Source organism: Tupaia chinensis, unplaced genomic scaffold (genome assembly GCF_000334495.1).
Source record: "Tupaia chinensis unplaced genomic scaffold, TupChi_1.0 Scaffold000545_1, whole genome shotgun sequence".
Classification (NCBI taxonomy): Eukaryota; Metazoa; Chordata; class Mammalia; order Scandentia; family Tupaiidae; genus Tupaia; species Tupaia belangeri.
The window spans coordinates 250,795-271,753 of record NW_006160057.1 but is presented as its reverse complement, the minus strand read 5'-3'; the positions used below and the strand labels follow the sequence as shown (position 1 = coordinate 271,753).

General features: G+C 38.7%; 1 protein-coding gene across 1 annotated transcript in view; it reads left to right on the top strand.

Annotated features, from left to right (window-relative positions):
• Positions 1-20,959, top strand: part of SNTB1 (syntrophin beta 1) — a 284,731-nt gene that overhangs the window by 236,311 nt on the left and 27,461 nt on the right. Inside the window, exon 5 of the mRNA XM_006157521.3 lies at positions 11,092-11,231. Within this exon, the coding sequence (XP_006157583.1) occupies positions 11,092-11,231 (140 nt within the window). The remainder of the gene's footprint in view (positions 1-11,091; positions 11,232-20,959) is intronic.

Below are 20,959 nucleotides of genomic sequence, written 5' to 3'. Positions count from 1 at the left end.
CAAGTCATTGTTTTTTTTTTTTTTTTTTGTTTTTTTTTTTTTGAGAGGTTTTTGCCATAGGGCATGGTCATTCGCCAGCCAGACAGATACAGAGAGACAGAAAACGAGAAGTCACCCCCCAGGGGGAATGGTCACGCCACTATCCCTTCTCCTCCATTCTCCTCTTGGGATCTTGGGCACGCACGCACATGCGCCCGGTGTGAGTTTTAAGCCACCGGGTCCGGGACACGAACCATGGTCGACTACATGGGAGTTCAGCGACATAGCCATTACACTAACTGCTGGTCCCCCAAGGCATTACTTTTAATAGAGCCATCACAGCCCTCTGATAGAGTATATTAGCATCTGACCTTCTGCATACTCAGTAAATAAGATAATTTGCAGAAAATCTACACATCACCAGGTTTTCTTTTTTTTTAATTATTTTTATTTAACTTTATTGTTATTAGTATTATTATTTTTCAGTTTGATCAGAGAGAGAGAGAGAGAAAGTGAGAGAGCAAGCCGCCAGGTCCAGGACTTGAACCACGGTTGGCCATGTGGGAATCCAGTGCCTTTAACCATCACGCCACCTGCTGGTCCCCACATCAACAGATTTTCTAAGGGGAAAAAGAACTGGAAAATTTAATGAAAGTGTAGTGATCTATAGCCATTTTCTTGTAATCAATTTTCTGTCTCCTTGGTAGGAAATTATGAGGACAGAACACTTCAGGGCCCAGGAATTTTGATTGTCTTGTGACCTTTCTGTTCTTAAGAGTGAGACATCAGTTTCCTTTCATCTCTGCACATTCCTTCTTTCTTCTTTTGGGTGAACCCATATGTTTCTTTAAAATATTTTTACTGGAGCATTTTAAAAAAGTGCATAAGTGTTTTTGTTCATGGTTTATTTTTAGCAAAATAATGAAGAAAAATTATCTAAACTTCTGGAGATAATTTTCCTGAGTGTTTATATTTCAGAGGGATTATTAATCACATCAATTGATGCAGAAAAAGCATTTAATAAAATATAATATTCCTTCATGATTAAGATCCTCCACAAAATAGGTATAGAAGGAATATTTCTTAACACTAAAAATCATATATGGCAAACTCAGGTCCATAACTAACATGCTACTGAATGAGATGAGCATTTCCCCAGAAAAACCTGGAACAAGTCAAGGTGATCCGCTTTCTCCACTTTGTTTTCAATGTAATGCTGGAAGTCCTTGCCAATACAATCAGGCAGATAGTAAAATAAAATAGAAGGCATCCAAATAGAAAAGGAAGAAATGAAATTGTCCGTTTTTACAAAAAACATGATTATATACATAAAAAATTCAAAAGGATCCAAAGAAAAACTCCTAGAAGTAATGAATAAATTCAGTAAGGTGGCAAGATACAAAATCAATATACAAAGATCTATAGCATTTTTATACACTAACAATGAACACACTGAGGCAGAATTAAAGAAAGCAATTCCATTGGTGATAACCACAAAAAATAAAATACCTAGGAATAAGCCTATAAGGAAGTGAAAGACTTCTACAAGTAAAACCATGAAGTTAGAAAAAGAAATTGAATTTGATACCAAAAATCTGGACAGACATACTGTGTTCTTGGATTGGAAGAATCAATATAATCAAAATGTCAGTTCTACCAAAATTAATTTACATATTCAATACAATACCAATCAAATTTCTGGTGACATTATTCACAGAAATAAAAAAAAACAAGCATAACCTTTTTCTGGAATTATAAAAGACCCCATTGCCAAAGCAATACTGTGCAAAAAGAATAAAGTAGGAGGCATCTCACTTCCTGACCTCAACATATATTCCAAAGCTGTAGTAATCAAAATAGCATAGCACAAAAACAGGCACGTAGACGAAAGGAACAGAATAAAGAATCCAGAAATAAACCCCAAAACATACAGTCAACTGATTTTTGGTAAAGGACAGAAGACGATTTTGTGGAGAAAAGAATTTTCTGCAAATGTTGTTGGAAGAACTGGATATCCACCTGCAGAAAAATGATACTGGTCTCCTATCTCTCACCATTAATAAAATTCAACTGAAAGTGGATCAAAGGTCTAAAATAGAGTGAAGAGACAATCCACAGAATAAGAGAAAATATATGTAAATTGTGCTTTAGATAAGGGCTTAATAGAATATATAAAGAACTCAAGCATCTCACTCATACACACACACACACACAAAGATAATCCAACTCAAAAAAATGGACAAATGATCTGAGCAGACAACACCCAAAAGAAGACATACAAATAACAACAACAACAAAAATTCACCATCTTTTATCATGAGGGAAATGCAAATTAAAACCACAATAAGATATCATTTATCCCCAGTCAAAATGGCTATGATCAAAAACACAAAGAATGACAAATATTAGTGAAGCGGGGAGAAAAGAAAATCCTCCAACACTGTTGATGGGAATGTAAATTAATATAGCCACTGTGGAAAATGATTTGTAGGTTCCTCAAAAACCTACAAATTTAACTACTGTGTGACGCAGTAACTTTGCTGTTTAGTATTTATCCAAAGAACAAGAAAACACTCAGTCAAAAGACACTTGCACATCTGTGTTTATTGCAACTTTATTCACAATTGCTAACACATGGAGTCAACCTAAGTGCCCAAGAACCGATAACTAGATAGAAAATCTGTGGCATATATACACTATGGAATACTACTCTGTCATAAAGAATAATGAGACCATGTCATTTTTTTTGGGGGGGGGAGAGGTTTTTGCTATAGGGCACGTGTGCTCACCAGACAGACAGAGAGAGACATAGAGACAGAAAGCGAGAAAGCGCTTCCCAGGGGGGATGGTCACGCCGCAGTCCCTTCTCCTCCATTCTCCTCTCGGGATCTTGGGCACGTACGCACATGCGCCCGGCATGAGTTTTAAGCCATCGGGTCCGGGACGCGAACCGCAGTCAACTACGTGGGAGTCCAACAACATAGCCATTACTCTAACTGCTGGTTCCCGAGACCATGTCATTTGATACAAAGTGGATGAATATAGATTTAATGCTAAATGAAATAAGCCCAGACTATGAAGACAATCACTGTATAGCCCCACTCAATATATGCCAAACACCTGCACTCTATGGCAAAAATTAAAAGATTAGGAGATATAATAGTAGGAGGGCAAGTGTAGATATCCCTAATTGCAGGGAAGGGGATAGATACTGATTGGGAGGAGGTTGGGAGGATCTCAGGGAAAAAGCATTTAACAGACACAAGAACATAAGGTTCTTTGTTAAAAATTATGTATATGGTAATATCCTTGATTTTATTATCACACATTTCATGCATGCTTTGAAAACTCACATTGTATGCCATAAAGATGTACAATTAAATGTAAATAAGGAGTTAAAAAATAAAAGGGGGAAAGTAGATACTGCTGCTGTCAATAGTAAGGAGAGCTGGCAGATAAAAATTCTATCTTCTTTAAGTGTTTTATAGTCACACTGTATTTGTCCATACTTTTTATGCCACTTTCTCTAACATTTTCATCTTTGTCTTAATATCCATCAGATGCAATGGATCTCTTAGTCTTTTCTTAACACATCCTTGAATTCAGCAGGTGATCAAGGTGCCAAGCAACTTGGCAATTGTATGAGAAGAAAGCAATTAGTCCTGTGGAGCTGAGCCTCCCACAGAATGCTTTCTAGAACCTTCTTTGTCTAGCCTTTTTTTCCCTTCCTCTTTTTTTCCTCTTTTCCTTTTTATTCTTTGCATTCAGCTGTAGAGTTTTTATGTTGCTCTTGATTGCTGGATCTTGGAGATTGTCCAAAACAAGCTAGAAGAGAGCTGAAGATTTGATTGGCCTTATTACCATTCCAGTTCCTGTGGCAGCATTTAAATGCTCTTCCTCTTTTTCTTTTGGTTACATAGAAATGCTCTTTATCTACCTTCCCGAGAGTTAGTGCAGAGATTAATTATCTAATGTTTATAAAGCATTTGGAAGTTGATAAATGCTGATTATTATTGCACTGGTATCTTGTCCTTTATTCAAAATACCTAACCACCTGAGGTGAAAAGACTTAAATTAAAAAGTTGTTGAGATAACTGTGATTTCTAACACAAAAATTGTGGTTGACTTTCTTTTTTCATGAAGTTTTTCACTTAGTATTGATCACTCTCCCTACATCTAGATCTTCCTTTCTTAGCAGTACAGCTGGAAGAAACTGGGGCACTTGGGCGAGGGAAGTGCTTTATGTACATTGTCTCATTTAATCCTCAAGAAGTGTGCATGTGAGGCCATTACCAACACATTACACATCTGGGAGCAAATGCTTCCAGCGGTTAAGTAATTTGCTTGTATCGCTCACTGGGAAGTGACAAAGCCCGACTTTTGAAGGCTTGCTATTTGTGCTTAAAGAAGAGCTCTTGGGAACCAGAAGTTAGCATAATGGCTATGTCGCTGGACTCCCACGTAGTCGACCACAGTTCACATCCCAGACCCAGTGGCTTAAAACTCATGCTGGGGGCGTGTGCGTGCGTGCCCAAGATCCCGAGAGGAGAATGGAGGAGAAGGGATTGTGGCATGACCATCCCCCCTGGGGGGTGATTTCTCGCTTTCTGTCTCTATGTCTCTCTCTCTCTGTCTGGCGAGCGCACGCGCCCTGTAGCAAAAACCTCTCCAAAAAAAAGAAGAACTCATTCTGCCACCAGTGCTAAAGTCAAAGGTAGAAAACAAGCATGTTGAGAAGGGTGAGTTGACATGAGAGGAGAATGAGAATCCCACATATTTCATTTGCCCTATTGAACAAAGTCCACTGAACAAAAAAGGCTCCTCATAGCTGAAGCAGTTTTAGCCTAATGGGAGGGAGTTTTAACAATAGAAAGGTTATTGAGGAACCAGACGGTGGCACAGCAGTGATGCAGTGCTTTGCAGTGCAGGACACGCATAGAAAGTCTAGGGCTTGCATCCCAGAGCCTCCATGTGCATGTCCACTGTTTCCATGATCAGGGCTGGCTGGGGCTGAGACTGGCTCATGGTGTACAGATCTTGTTTGGTGTTTTATGTCTCTCTCTCATGGAAGAAGTGGATGAATAAACTTTCTTTAAAACATTTGCTAGGGAGTGCAAGTGGACAGAGAAACAGAGAGAGGGGAAAAAGGAAAGTGAGAAAGCACCTCCTCCCTCGTGGAAGATGGTCATACCACAATCCCTTGTCCCCCATTTCACCTATTAGACTTTGAGCACTTGCACTTATATACCCAGCATGTTTTTCAAGCCACCAAGTCTGAGACTCAAACCACACAGTTGGCCAGGAGAGATCTAGCCACCTTAACTCCCATAAAACCTGCTGGCCCCTAATTAACTCTGAGAAAAAGGAGAGCGAAAGAGAGTGATTATTGCATTTTACAGTTAGAGAGACAGTTACTTAGTCTCTCCCTATCATTTAGCGAGGGAGATATTAAGACCTAATCTTTGCCCAGATTCACTCAAATCTTTTTTTTTGTTTGTCTTCAATTTAATACTTCTGGTCCTTACACTAATGTAATATTCTAAAGGCTTAAATAGCTTAAATAGGCATAAAATGCACAAAGGCGCAAAGGGTGGTGGTGGGGAAGCCAAGCAGCAATTCACATTTTCTTATAGATAGCTTTATAGAAGGGGAGGATTTCTTTAGCTAGAGGGGTTTTGTTTGCAGTTGTTGGAGGAAAAGGGACTACAAAATAAAGGTGATCACTGTGCAGTAAATTTTTCCTGGGAGAACTTTGGAGAGAATGGGAAAAGAAGGTATTGAAATGGTCAGCACCAAAGATATTTTTGGCTTGCCTTATCATTTTTCTCAAGGAAAGTTACTATTTTGTCATATTGATAACATTTCCAAAGGACAGTTTATTTGACATGTTTGGAAATCCGTGGGTCTGCCAGTTTTCCTGCCCTAAGTTTTCCTGTGGGTTTTAGCACCTGCAGCTACTACGCTCTGATATTCTGCACAGTCTTATTTTACTCCCACTAGAGCATTGTGAGGTAAGTGCTACTCAGCAGGTCCTTATGTGATACTTATTCTACAGTACACTGAGCGTTCTACCAAGTTTAACTCATTTTACTCTTCTCAACAACTCTCTGCTATAGGTACTATTGTTTTAAACTTACAGATGCAAAACTGATATACGAAGCAATTAGCTTACTTGTCCAGGACTCCAAAACTAGTAAATTGTGGAATAGCCAGGAGTTTGTTTACTATGTGAAAGACACTTTTCTAAGTTCTGTATGTGTATTCATTTATTTCATCTGTACAAGTCTACCTACAAGGCAATAGTATTTTCTTTTCTTTAGAAACATCTGCACAGCAGCCAGCAGATGGCATAGCAGTTATCATTGGACTCTCACAGGGTAGACCGCATTTCAAGTCCCAGACCTGGTGGCTTGAAACTCATGCTAGGCGTGTTTGCATGCATGCCCAAGATCCTGGGAGGAGAGTGGAGGAGAAACGATTGCAATGTGGCCATCCCTCCTGGAGGATGTCTCACTTTCCCTCTCACTGTCTGTCTTTCTTTCTGACAAGTACATGCACCATAAGGCAAATACCTCTGAAAAAGAAAAAGAAAAGAAACAGAGAAGGAGGGAGGGAGGAAGAAAAGGAGGAAAATAAAAGAGAACTATCTTCCAAAAGGGCACTGAAAGCTTTGGTAAAATTATCCCCTTAGAAGTAATCTGCAGGTTCCAGGCATCCTAAAGAAGACCAGATCAGAAGTTTTCAAGCTATATTCCAAATATCACTAGGAACTCCACTCAGAGGTGTGAGTGATAGCAGAATAAAGATCGAGTCTCTGAAGTGCCAACATCTCAACCTGGACACACTTCACACAAACTCTCTGTTGTTTTACATATTGTTCTCCAGCTTGTGACTTAATCTGAACAAAGGGTGCAATGAGTTTAAAGAGTTTGAAAGCCACTGAACTAGACGACTTATGAGACCTGTCTCACATAGAAGATCCAGTGACTCCACTTCCCACCTAACTTCTGACTACTACTGCCATTTGGTCTCCTTTCCTGTCATGCTCTGCAGAAGTGAATATGGGGATAGGGTTCAGCTCATCAAAGTTGGATTGCAGAATAATTTCAGAACTGAATGTTTCTGTTTCTGTTTTCTTCCCTTCACCTTCTTCATTAGAACATGATCAATTTTTGAGAAACTGACAACTGCAGCATCCAAGGTGGGAAGTGGGATGGAAATAGAAGGCATCACATCTGTTTCAGAGGTGACATTTTAATAAAATGCAGATACATCCCCAGAACAGTTGCATTATCATTAGGCTATCTTTGAGTTCTAAGAAACCTGAATTTACAATGGATATTGTCACTAAAACAACAACACAAATACTTGAGCCTGAAAATGTTCTTCAAAGGCTTGAAATGTGAGGCTTATGTGGCCCAAGGTATGGTTCAAAAACAGTTCCTTAACATGATTTTTTTTTTCTTTTGTGACAAAGTCAGTTTTCCTCATTAGCAGCTGTCTACCCTAAAGCATTCTCATAATACTAAAATGATAGTTCTGTATACAGGAGTGGTAGAATATGCCTACCCCATGTCTTCTTACAGCAGAATTTAATTTATACACCCAGGGTTGGGGTGGAGGGCGCATTTAGGGCTTTAGAATTATTCATATCTACATATAACACTTGATATGTGGGCATGTTTGTGATTCTTCCAGTAGAGAGGTCAGCATTTTGCTGTTGGTATTTACTACTGAGGTATATTTTGCAAACTTAATATTGTTTTGAAGAATGAAGCTTAGATGGGTTCATGTTTAAATGACTGATTCCGGTTAAAGTTAATGGATCAGATCTGACTAGGTAAGTAAGATAGTCACTTTGGGAGGATCATTTGTAGATTCTCCAGTCCTATTTAATGAGCTGGAAAAGTAATTTACTAAGTTTAATGTGGAAACTGGAAAAAATTTATTCCAAAACCCCCAAATACTTTATGCCTTGAGACCATAGCTTATTCACCTTGTAGGGTCTGGTACATTGCCTTCTCCAACAATCCATCCTGAGTTCTTAAAGATGCTATTGTTTTGTTGAGATAAAACAAGAAAACATCATGCAAAAGCAAAAGGTTATAGATACAGTTTTAAAATATGAGACCTGCAGATGGCATAATGGTTACATCATTAGACTCTCACATAGTTGACCATAGTTCGAGTCCTGGACCTGGTGACTTGAAACACACAAGGCATGTGTGCATGCATGTCCAAAATCCTCAGAGGAAAATGGAGAAGGGATTATGGTGTGGCCATCTCCCTATCCCCCCCCAGGGAGTGATTTCTCACTTTCTGTCTCTCTGGTGAGTGCACATGCCCTATAGCAAAAATCTCTCCAAAATATAATAATAATAATAATAATAATAATAATAATGCATAGATGCATGAAAGTGGAGAAAAATCATACAGTAATTAACATTTTAGCATAAATAGCTTTATAGCAGGAGAGGGTTCCTTCTTCTTTTTTTTTTTTTTTTTTTTTTTTTTTTTTTTTTTAGTAGCTGCGTTGTTTGAATTCTTTGTTTATTTTGGTCTAAATCCCTTACCAGTATATAGCATGCAAATATTTTCTCTTATTCTGTGGGATGTCTCATCACTTTGCTCAGTATTTCCTTCACTGAGAAGCTTTTTCGTTAGAAATAACTCCATTTATATGTTTTTGGTTTTATTGTCTGTGTTTTTGAGGTTTTATCCACCATTACACCAACTGCTGGTCCTGTCTGGGGGGGGTGTCTTCTTTAGGTAGGGAGTTTTTGTTTGCAATTGTTGGATGTGAGGAAATTACAAAATAAAGGTAATCACTATGTAGTAAGCTCTTCCTAGAAGAACATTGGAAAGGAAGAGAAGAAAAAGACACTAAAATTGTCAGCACTAAAGATATTTTGGGCTTGCCTTATCATTTTTCTCAAGAAATTTCATTATCTTGTCCTATTAATACTATTTCCAAAGGCCACCTTGTTTGACGTGTTTGGAAATTGGCAGGTCTGCCACAGTTTTTCTGCCCTAAGTTTTCTTAAGGGTTTTACCATCTGCCTGCTACATACTAAGCACATGAACACACATGGTCTCATTTAATCTCCACTATAGAATTATGAAGTAAATGCTACTTAACAGGTCCTTACATGGTACTCATTCTGCACTGCACTTAGCATTTTACCACTTTTAACTAGTTGATCTTCATAACAACTCTTAATTATAGGTACAATAATTTTCCATTGAACAGTTGCAAAAACTGAGATTTAAAGAAATTAGCTGACTTGCCCAGGGCCCTACAGCTAGTATGTAGGGCAATTCTATTCCATTATGGAATGAATATTTGTGTTCGGCATTCTAGTTACAGAATTAGCACTTTTTATTTATTTATTTATTTATTTATTTTGGAGAGGTTTTCGCTATAGGGCGCGTGCACTCGCCAGACAGACAGAGAGACAGAAAGCGAGAAATCACCCACCAGGGGGGATCATCATGCCGCAATCCCTTCTCCTCTATTCTCCTCTTGGGATCTTGGGCACACACGCACACGTGCCCGGTGTAAGTTTTAAGCCACCGGGTGCAGGACGCGAACCGCGGTTGACTACGTGGGAGTCCAGCGACATAGCCATTACACTAACTGCTGGTTCCCCAGAATTAGCACTTTTAAACACTGTTATAAGTGATATTATCCTTATCAGTGAAGAAATAGAAGTTCAGAGAATAACAAATTAATTGTCCAAAGATATATAAGCAATAAATAACAGAGCTGGGTCTCAGACTCAAGCAACCTATAGATAGAACCTACAAATCTCAACCCTTAACACCGTCTTTTCTCCTTCGATCACTCATTCCTAAAATGCTGCTCATGGATGTGTTAGCTTAGAGGAAAAGCCACACACACCCATGCTTTCACATCTAAACAGAATCCACTGTAGCACTTAAAGTAATGATAAGAAAAGAAAAGGAAGAAGTTAGTTTTATCATTTATGTAACTTAGCATCCAGTTTACTTTTACAATTCTCAATTGATTTGGAGTTGTAGCTTATTATGAGAGAGTTGAATCTTTGGTGCCAGTGTCAAAACCAATTTTAATCTCATGTAGAACAGTACTTCTTCATCTTTAATGAGCATATGAATTACCTGGAAATTTTGTTGAAATATAAATTCTGATTCAGGGTTCTGACTAGGTCTGAGACTACATTTCTAGCAAGTTTCCAGGTAATACTGACACTGCTGATACACGGTCATATTTTGAGTGGCAAAGCTGGAGCATTGAGTTTGTACAAACCAAGCTTAAAGATTTATCTAGAACTCCAGAGTTCAAATTGGAAAGAGAGTGTTTTCATAAATGGAAGAACACTTGGAAAAGGTCAACACAAGGCCATGGGATAGGACTCATGAGATAAGAATTTGAGCTCCACAAACTCTCATGGTTAGAAAGGATGTTAAAGGTCATCTAGTCTAGTCATCCAACTAATGCTTGAATCCTTTCACATCCCTGCCATGCCATATTAGCCCTTAGTTAAAGAATTATCTGCATTGAATGAAACTAAACTTCAACAGAATAAGAGAAATTTCAAAATGGTGGCTGAATCACAGAAACCACCTAAGAACAAAAGACTAAGGATTGAAGCTGTGAAGTCTCACACCTGTCTGGGTAGATATTTTCTTCCATAGTATGTTTTTCAGAATCTTCAGATATTTTTTTCAAAAACATTGAAATCTTATGATTTTATTTCAAAAAGAAAAAGAAAAGCCATTCCATCAATCAATCAGCTGGAAGTGCTTCTTGCCCCCAAGCTTTTGCCTCCTACTATGAGATGAAGATTCAGTGCCGATTGATGGTGAGAAACAGTGACAGATGTGTGGCAACTGGGCTGCTTCCTGCTTGGTTTGTATACTGACCATGCATTCCAGGACCCTTGAGAAAGAAGATATTTTCAAGGATCAGGAATCATGAGACCAGGATCATGTTCATTTCATTTTGATTTTGCAACCTGAACCAAAAGACACTCCTGTTATTAGGACTGCTGACTGGGAGATGCCAGCTTTTCTTTTCCAAACACCTATTTCTCAGGCTGTTGTTTGACAGCTCTCTGCTTTCTGTTTCAGGTGCCAGGTGATAGTGAAAAACAATGGAAGGCAGCCCTGGTTGTATTGACTGAGAAAGACCTTTTAATCTATGACAGCATGCCACGGAGGAAGGAAGCCTGGTTCAGTCCAGTTCATACATATCCTCTTCTTGCCACCAGGTAACCATGACCTTGGGTTTGGATATGATGTGTTTGTAGTTTGATACTATTTTGACTAATTACTATTATTTCAACACATTATATTATTACTTCTTATTGTTTTTGCAAGAGCTAGTCTTCCTCAAGAATATAGCCACATATTTTCAGCCAGATTGATGATCACTTATGGAATTTGGGTACCACAGAGACAAAGAACAAAATTCATCATCAAAGAACAACATCTGAAAAGATCTCAGTCTAGGCACTTTCCTGACTTTCCATCTCATTTCCTTTGAAATGAACTAGACACATGTGTTTACAGTCTTAAAGTCCAAGTAGAATCATCAAGTAACAGTCTTCACTGGGTGGAACAAAGAATGTCATGTAAGACTCTCTCATTGAGCTTCTTAAGGCTGGCCTAGCACAAGAGCACCCATAAGTGAGGTTTTTTTCTCAGTTATGTTATGCTTCCTTTGAAAGTGTAGCTCCAGATTCTTTCTGTTTTCTAGGACATTCAGTAGATATTTCTTATTCATGTGAAATCCAAACTTTTTTGAAAAGATCACTTTGTTGAGTATGATTGACATATACAAAAAGCTGAACATACTAATGTATACAATTTTATGAATTTGGAGATAAATGTACACCTGTGAAACCATTACCATAAACAATGCCATAAATATATTCATTATCTCCAAGATTTATTTCTTTTCTCCTAATTTTATTAGTGTGTGATAAGCACACATGACATCACATCTATCCTCTTAGCAAAATTTTAAGTATATATAATATTAACTATGTTGATCACTATAGGTACTATACTGTAGCACAAATCTTCAGAATTTACTCATTTGTATTATGGAAATATTTTATGTTTTGTCCAAAACCTCCCCATTTTTTCCTTCATCCAACCTTTGATAACTACCATTCTACTCCCTGCTCCCATGAGTCTATTTAACTTGCTTATATAAGTGGATCAAATAGTAGTATTTATTCCTCTGTGTCTGATATAAACATTTAGTACAGTGTCCTTCAGTTTCATCCATACTGTTACAAATGGCAAAATGTTCTTCTTTATTAAGGCTGAATAATATTTGATATCAGGTAAATTCACTTTTTCTTTATCCCAGTCACCCATCAATGAGCATTTGGAACCATTACACTCTTGATTTCAAGATATATTGAAAGTGCTATATTTGATAATGGTTTGTCCCCCAAAAGTTTAAGTTTTAAAATTTGGTGCCCAATATAATGATGTTAGGAGGCAGTGATGCATAGTGGTCAATGATTGAATCATGGAAGCATTAACCTTATGAATGAATGCTGTCTCACAAAGAGACAGAGAGAGTTTTAGCTGTGTGAGAAGGGGTTAGTTCTCATGTGAGAAGGGGTTAGTTCTCATGTGAGCAGGTTGTTTAAAAAGGAAGATGGATGACTCTAATTTGTTCTCTCTGCATTTACCAAGCATTCTCTCTGATTCCATCAGCTATGTTGTGATGTAGGCTGGTCTGATTCTATCCCCATGCCTTTGGATTTCCCAGCCACCAGAATCATGACTCAAATAAACCTCCACTTCTTTATATATTACCTGGTCCCAGGTATTTTTGTAAGCAATTCAATAATATACTAAGACACAAACTACAACAATCAAAATAGTATGGTACTGGTATAAAAACATACAGGGGGCCAGCAGGTGGTGTGGTGGTTAAGGGCACTGAACTCCCACATGGCCAACCATGGTTTGAGTCCCAGGCCTGGAGGCTTGCTTTCTCAATTTGTCTCTTTCTCATTCTATCCCACTCTGGTCAAATTAAAATAAATGGATAAATAAAGTTAATAATTCTTTTTTAAAATATAGGCTATTGGAACAGAATAGAGTAAAAAATAAATCTCCTGACTTACAATTAACTGATCTTTCATAAGGATGACAAGAATACACAATGGGAAAATAGCAGTCTCTGATAAATTATGCTAAAAAACTGAATATCCTAGTGAAAAACAAAACAAACAAACAAACAAAAAAAACACTGAACTCTTATCTCTGTCATTTAAAAAAATGGAGTAAAGACTTAAATGTAAGACATGAAACCATAAAATTCCAAGAATAAAATGTACAGGGAAATCTTTCTGACATTGGCCTTTGTAAGAAACAATCAAAAAAATTAAAAGACAACCTACAGAATGGGAGAAAAGATTTGCAAAACACATATCTGATAAAGGCTTATCCAAAAAATATAAGTATGCCTTATATCTCAATTGTAACACAAAGTAAAAACAAACAGAAAATCCAATTTTAAAAATGGGCCAAGGGGGTCATCAGATGGCATGAAGTTTAAGATGACTGCATCCCATATGGCTGACTGCGCAGTTCAAGTCCTGGACTCATGGCTTAAGAGACACTCCAGGCACATGTGCATACATGCCTAAAATCCCAAGAGAAGAATAGTGGCATGACCATCCCTCAAGGGGATACTTTCTCACTTTCTCTCACAAATTCTTTCTGGGCCTCTCTCTGTCTTTGATGAGTGTACATGTCTTACACAAAACTTTTTAAAAAGGGGGAAGGGGTGTCAAAGGACCTGAATAGACATTTATCCAGAGGAGACACACAAATGGCCAATAGGTATATATAAGGCGCTTGCTATATACCTATTGGGTATATAACAGGGTGCTCCTCATCATGAGTCATCAGGGAAATACAAATCAAAACCACAATTAGATAACATCTCATACCTGTTAGAATGGCTATAATCAAAAGGTGGAACAATTAATTACATGTGTAATCACGGCTGTAGAAAAGAGAAAATCCTTGTCCATCACTGAGGGGTTGTAAACTGGTATAGCCACTATGGAAAACAGTATGAAGAGTCCTCCAAATATTAAAAAACAAAACTATGATGTAGGAACCCTACTTCTTTGTATACATCTAAAGGAACTTAAATCAAGAATTAAGAGAGGTAGCTGCACTTCCATGTTCTTTTCAGCATTCATAGTAGCTTTACTTATGGTGCATATAAGATCATGAAATATCATCTTAATGAGTCATATTCTTATTCCTTTCATTAGAAGCCTACATCTTGAGAACAAAAGCAAGTTAAACTTGCTTATTGGGCCAATGGTGGTGATGCAGGTGATGAAGCACCACTGTGTGCTATTGGAGCCCTATAGGGGACCCAGGTGCAGGTATAGGATTAACCTGAACCTTCTGGGTACACCTTTGATCCTGATGGGCCATGAAAACAGAGGAAGGATCATAGTATGGCTAGGACCTTGTCAAGAGTATCTCCCTTTCTTTCTCTCTTTTGCAAAAGAAATAAATAAAATAGCCTAATAAAGAAATACCTGAATCTTGCCTTCAAGTAGCTAATGACACAAACATGGGTTCTGTTGCTAGCTCTTCTTGTATACATGTTATGACAATAAGTGGTTTCATTCCTTCTATGCCCTTTTCTTTAACTAGACACTAGGCATGATAGTGCAATATCTGTGGCCTTTTTGGTTTACTGCCTGACAATACTGGGCCCTCAGATGTCTGTTGAATGAATTATTGAGTGGTGTGTGGCAAATTCTTGAAGGGATTTGGTCCCAGAGTTTGGTCCAACAGGCAAAGCATAAAGTACTGAGGTTTTGAGGCATCTGTCCTGATCAAAAGGAAGACAGAAATACCATGGGTTCCATGTCTTGGAAGGCCTGAAATGTCAACAGGTTGTTGACAGTTGAAATGCCGAGAAGAGAATGAGACCCAATAAGAGAACAAGGTAACTGATTAAAATAGCAACAGTGGGGCCAGCAGGTGATAGGGAGTTAGGGCAGCTGGATCCCATATGGTTGACTTCACGGTTTGAATTCTGGACCCAGCAGCATGAAACCAGTCACATGTGTGTGCATATCCAAAATCCAGAGTGAAGACTAGAGGAGAATAGATTGCACCATGGCTATCCCCCCATTGGGGGTTATTTCTCACTTTCCTTCGCTATCTGTCTCTCTCCGACTCTCCTTAGTGAGCACACACCCTATAGAAGAAAACAAAAAAAAAAGGCAACAATGAATAAAGCTCCTTAAAAATCCTTATTTCCAGTCATGATTGACAATGGAGACCAGAAAGGAAGACTTGAAAATAGAAATTATTGGCTGAAGTTGTAAATAGAGGAAGTTTTCAGAGGAAAGGAACTAAGCCTTTCACAATTAATAGATGAATAAGTTACTTAAGTTTTGAGCCCCTTAAACCTCAAATTTTTTGGCCAAATGTTATTAAAGTACAATAGAACCTTATAATAAAAGATCTTGGTCCAGCCTGATAGCACAGTTCATAGCATACTGAACTGCAGTGCTGGAAACTGCATGTCCAACCATTCAGTTTGAAATATGCCAGGCATGCATGTATGTATTGGACAGGAGGAAGGGATCACAGTGTGATCAGAACCTGTTAAGGGTGGATATTTCTCTCTCCCTCTCTTTCTCTTTCTCTCTCATGCGCATGCCATCTACCAACAATTTAAAAACTTGCAGTAATCATTCTACAGTGTTCATATACACATTCAGGCTATGACTTGGGTCCCATTTAAATTCAGCCCAATTGCTATCACTTATTGCAGTGTACATCCATAATCCTCATCCGTGAGCACTGATATTGATTCTAAGACAGTCACACAAGTGAAACCAAAGAAAAATCAGTCCACAGTCACCATATTCCAGTTACTAAGAAACAAAATTGAACTCATGTCTCTTGAAATAATTTTTAGGTACACAAGTTAAAATAAGGTAGAGTTTCTAGGTAACACTCAGGCAACATGAAAATAAAATTAATCCTAGCATACAGCTTTCTCCTCATGGTTTCTGGGCATTTTGACTTTTGGAGACTGCTTTTTCATTCATTCATTCATATTTGTAATTTATTTACTATATTCTATTATATAATCGAGGCAAGGGATAAATAGGTAGAAAAAATGCAGACATAGAGGCCTATCATTTTCATTCCAAACTGGAACAAAATGTATTAATGTACAGGGATAGTCAAGAATACATTTGGAGCGGAGACAACAAAAACTGCCTAGATGTCTGAAGAGTGGCTGAGGCATCCTCACAGAGAAGTCATGATTGAACTGAAGCCTGAGAAAGAACTCACTAAAAGAACAAGTGGTGGGAGCTGGATAGAGAGCTTGGGCCTTCCAGTCAGAGGGGAAGCAGATGCTGAGGCTCAGTTTTTGCTGTGTGGTCCAGGTAAGGCATTTGCTGTAGCCTTAGGGAATGATAGGAGGTGGATTAGATGCTTGCTGAGTACTCAGCTCTTGACACTTGTTACCTCCTACAGTTCTTACATCCTGCAAGACCTGTGTGAGGATTTTGGTCTTACACATTCTGACCTTGAGGCTCAGAAGAGTGAAGATATTTCTGAGCTAATGAAGACATTCTGAAGCTCATGCCCCAGGTCATTTAGCTTCTAAGAAGTAGAGACAGGATTCTAGCTCCAGAGTTATATGACAAGTACCCCCTATGCCTTGATACCCCTGAAGGTTAGTGCAGGACTGAGCAATGAAGACTTTCCACCTTTATATCCTTTCATGCTCTTTGAAATCTGAATCATGGGGAGCCTTAGGAGTCACTAGATAGAGAAAACCACCAAAAGGTTCCTGACTCCATAATCTACACCTAGCTCAGCTAGTCCTGGATCATGATGTACATGCGACTGGTGTGCTCAAGAAGTCTTCGGAGCAAACCCGAAGCCCTCTCATGCGGGTCAACCTTGCAGAGTGTTTTTTGTTTGTTTGCTTGTTTTTTGTTTGTTTGTTTTTGCCACTCTGCCATTGTCTGGCACCTAATTTAATTAAGTTTAAATAAAATTTTTAAAATTTAGTTCTTCAGTCTTACTAGCTACATTTCAATTACTTATGAGTCATCAGAGTCACATGGAGCTGGTGGCTACCATATTGGACAGCACAGATTAGAATATTCCCATCACCACCTAAAGTTCTGCTAGATAGCACTTCCCTAGAGCATATAAATGTCATAGTTAATCCTGACTCTGGCAAGTGACTCCCACAGCAGTCCTTCAAAGCTAAGGCTACTTGGAGGGATGTTCTCTGGCTGGCTCCTTGAGCTGTCTGCACAAGTAGGATCAGTGGCTTCCCTGTCTCAGAACCATTGCCAAAGAAACTCCTAGATATCAGCCCTTAAAAGAAAAGCTGCAGGGGCGAGCCTGTGGCATGGTGGCAGCTGGATCCCACATGACCAACCACATGGTTCAAGTCTGGGACCTGGTCGCTTGAAAGACATTCTAGGCGTGTGTGTGTGTGTGTGTGTGTGTGTGTGTGTGTGTGTCCCAAATCCTGAAAGGATGGCAAGATGGAGAAGGGATCTTGGCATGACTATTCCCCATGGCAGGTGCTTTCTCACTTTTCCCCTGTTCCTCTCTATCTCTCTCAGGCAAGCATATACACCCTCTGGCAAAACTAAGAAAAAAAAAAAAACAGGAGGAATATTTGCATAGAAACAGTAAATAGGATCTGAGGAGGTTTGGATGGGGCACTGAGAGCATCAGTTACAGGCTCACAAGCAAAAGGGATGCCAAGTTTGGAGCAAAGCATGTGAATATTCTAAAACCTTGAGTCTGCATCCAATATGGAAATATTAAATGGAAACCCTTCAGTACATAACTGTGGTCATTTAGAACAGGAGACCCAGCATTTAAAAATCAGTATCTGGGCTAGCTTTGTAGCCTAGTGATTAAGGGAGCAGGATTTCACATGGCCAAACACAGTTTGAAGCCCAGCCCCAAAGACTAGAAAAAACATGCTGATGTGTGTGCCTATGTGCCCCAAATCCCTACAGGGTGAAGAAATAGAGGAGATAATGAAGTGGAACCATCACATTCTATCAAAGGGTACATTCTACCTCTCTCTCTGGCAAAGTGCACATTCCCTCTGGCAATGAAGCAAAAAAAAAACATCTTTTAAAAAAATAGTTGCCTACTATCTAAACACACAAAAAAAAATCCAGTGGTGATACTTGTTTTTTTCATGCACTGTCCCTCTCCCAAATTAGCCAGTCTAATCACCAAAGTACAAAATGAAACTGTTATATGTGTATGTCAGCGCTATGAGCAATGATGAAATTAGGCCCATAATTATTACCCTCAACTCCAGCTGGTAGCCTGTGAGGCAGCATATCTGTGATGGTTAAGGTCACACTGGCTGTTTGTTCTTACTTCATCCTTTTGAACTAGGAGGTAACTTGCAACTTGGTCCTGAGCAGGACCCTGGAAATTAAGAGCTGGTAGTTTCAGTCATAGTCATCTTCCCTGCAGAAATATGCTTAATCCAAGCTCATCATTCCTCCCTCTCTTAAGACCTCATTTGTTAATACAGTCAATGGAATGTCATTGTCCCCAAAACCCAGTGTGGCAGGGAGTATACTTTGGTGAAATAGGATTTCAACCAGCTTTGGCTTGGGTATCAGCCACCATGGTTTGTTCGCATTGGTCCTGGTCAACTTCTCTCCAAGATCTTGTGGATGCACCTAGAAAAAGACTTTTGGAAAGCAAACAATAAAGAAGACGATTCTTCCAGTCCCTGTATGGTGATGCCAGCTCCTTTGTAGCTCTAGGCTATGATTTATTTATTTTTCTTTTTTTCTTCTTCTTTTTTTTTTTTTTTGGAGAGGTCTTTGCTATAGGGCATATGCACTCTCTTGAGAGACAGAGACAGAAAGCAAGAAATTACTCCCCAGAGGGATGGCCACATGGCAATTCCTTCTCCTCCATTCTTCTTGGGATTTTGGGCACCCACACACGTGCCCAGCACGAGTTTCAAACCACCTGTCTGGGACTTAAACTGCAGTTGACCAAGTGGGAATCCAGCAATGTAACCATTACGGCATCTGCTAGTCCCCAGGCTGGGATTTCAAATGAGTTGTTCCGGGAATGAGGGTACACCCCAGTTGAAATTGAAACCATTCTCTCTGTTAAGATAGTGCTTTAAGTAGATTCTATTAGGGCTTACAAAACTTGCCCAATATAAGAAACACTTGGCTATTTATTAAAATTCAGATTCTTGGAACTTTGTCTTGGATATTCTGGTTCACTAGGCTAGGACTGGGAGTCAGGAATATGGGTTTTTAAAAAGCCTCAGGGAAATGTAGTACTCAAGGTACTACATTTAAAATCTGACTCTTATAATCAAATTTAACTCTTATAATTCTACAAAGTTAACGTTTATTCTTATTTCATGGATAAGTAAACTGAGGAGCTAAAATGTTAAGTAACTTATCCACAGTCATTTAGCTAGTAAGAGATAAACCCAAGATTCTGATTCTATAGTACCTTCTGGTTTTTAATAATTACTATTCTACTGGCTTCCTCCCAGTAACATATCTTTATTTCTTAGAATTTTAATGACTCTATTATTTCCTGAGTATATCTCATGAATCTTTCTACTCCTGACAACTTAATCATACAACAGGTGGCCAGTCAAGGAAAGTATTATCCTAAGTAACACAGAGTGAAGATAAAATTGTAGACAGTATCAGAAACCTACAGTTTCTACCCATGACATAGAGCAGCAGTGGAGGTACCACCTGGGAATTTATTGGATAATCATAATTTGGGTCCCAGTCCAGACCAATTAAATCAGGAACTCTGTAAGTGAGGGCTAGTCTGTCTGTGATTTACAAGCCCTCTAAGGGTTTCTGATGCATTCTACAGCTTGAGTTCCACTGGTTTAGGAAATGTGCTACCTTACCTCCTCCCAGAGTTTGTGGTATATTCTTTCAGGCTATTATTTTAAAAAATACCTTAAGCTGGGTAATTTATAAGTAATAAAATTTTATTTTTCTTTGGAAGCCAAAAATTAAGTCTGCCAAAGGCTCTCTCTGCTCTGTATGTAGAGCCTCATTGTTGTGTCCCCAGTTGGTGAAAGGATGGAAAGTGGAAAAAAAAAAAATGACTCCCTCAAGCCTTTCTATGAGAGCACTAATCCTGTTCATAAGGGCTGAGCCTCATGACCTAATCACTTCCTAAGGACCCCACTTTAATACGATTACTGCATTAAGTTTCAATATTAATTTTGGAAGAACACAAACATTCAAATCATAGCATGGTAGAAAGAAAACTCCTCAGCAAAGACTTGGTTCTTTTTTCTTTGTGGTTTTTCAGAAGGTTTGTTTTGCCTCATCTGGGGTGACCACTGAAGAATCAGTTCAAAGGCTATCCTGTCTCCCACGCTCAGTCACTGTTCCTAAAACATGGTGTATTGCTGCTTGAATAATCTTACAGATGTTTCCTTCAGCATCTTGCCCTCTTTTTTAGCCTGATTTAATGGTTGCACAATGTTCTGTGACATGGATGCTCCAGAACACAGATTCTGGAAACTTACATCCTGACTCCAAATGCCAGCTTTATTACTTACCAGTTTTGGAAACTTGGGTTCATTTTGTAATTCTTTTCTTAATTTTCTTAATTTCTTTTGCAATTCATAAGTCTCTTACTGAAATATGTGACAATATCTATACCTACCAATGGGCTGTTACACAATGTATAGTGCTTGACATGTAATAAATACTAAATAAATTTAGTTACAGGCCAGCTACATAGTACAATAGTTAAGTGCTGTGCATAAGGTGCTGAATGCCATGTGGCCAACGATGGTTCAGATCCTGGCCCCATACAAGGGGGCATGCAAGCCAAAACTAACAGGAAGGAGAAATGGAGGAATATGGATTACCGTGTGACCACATCTCATTGTGGGGTGCTTTCT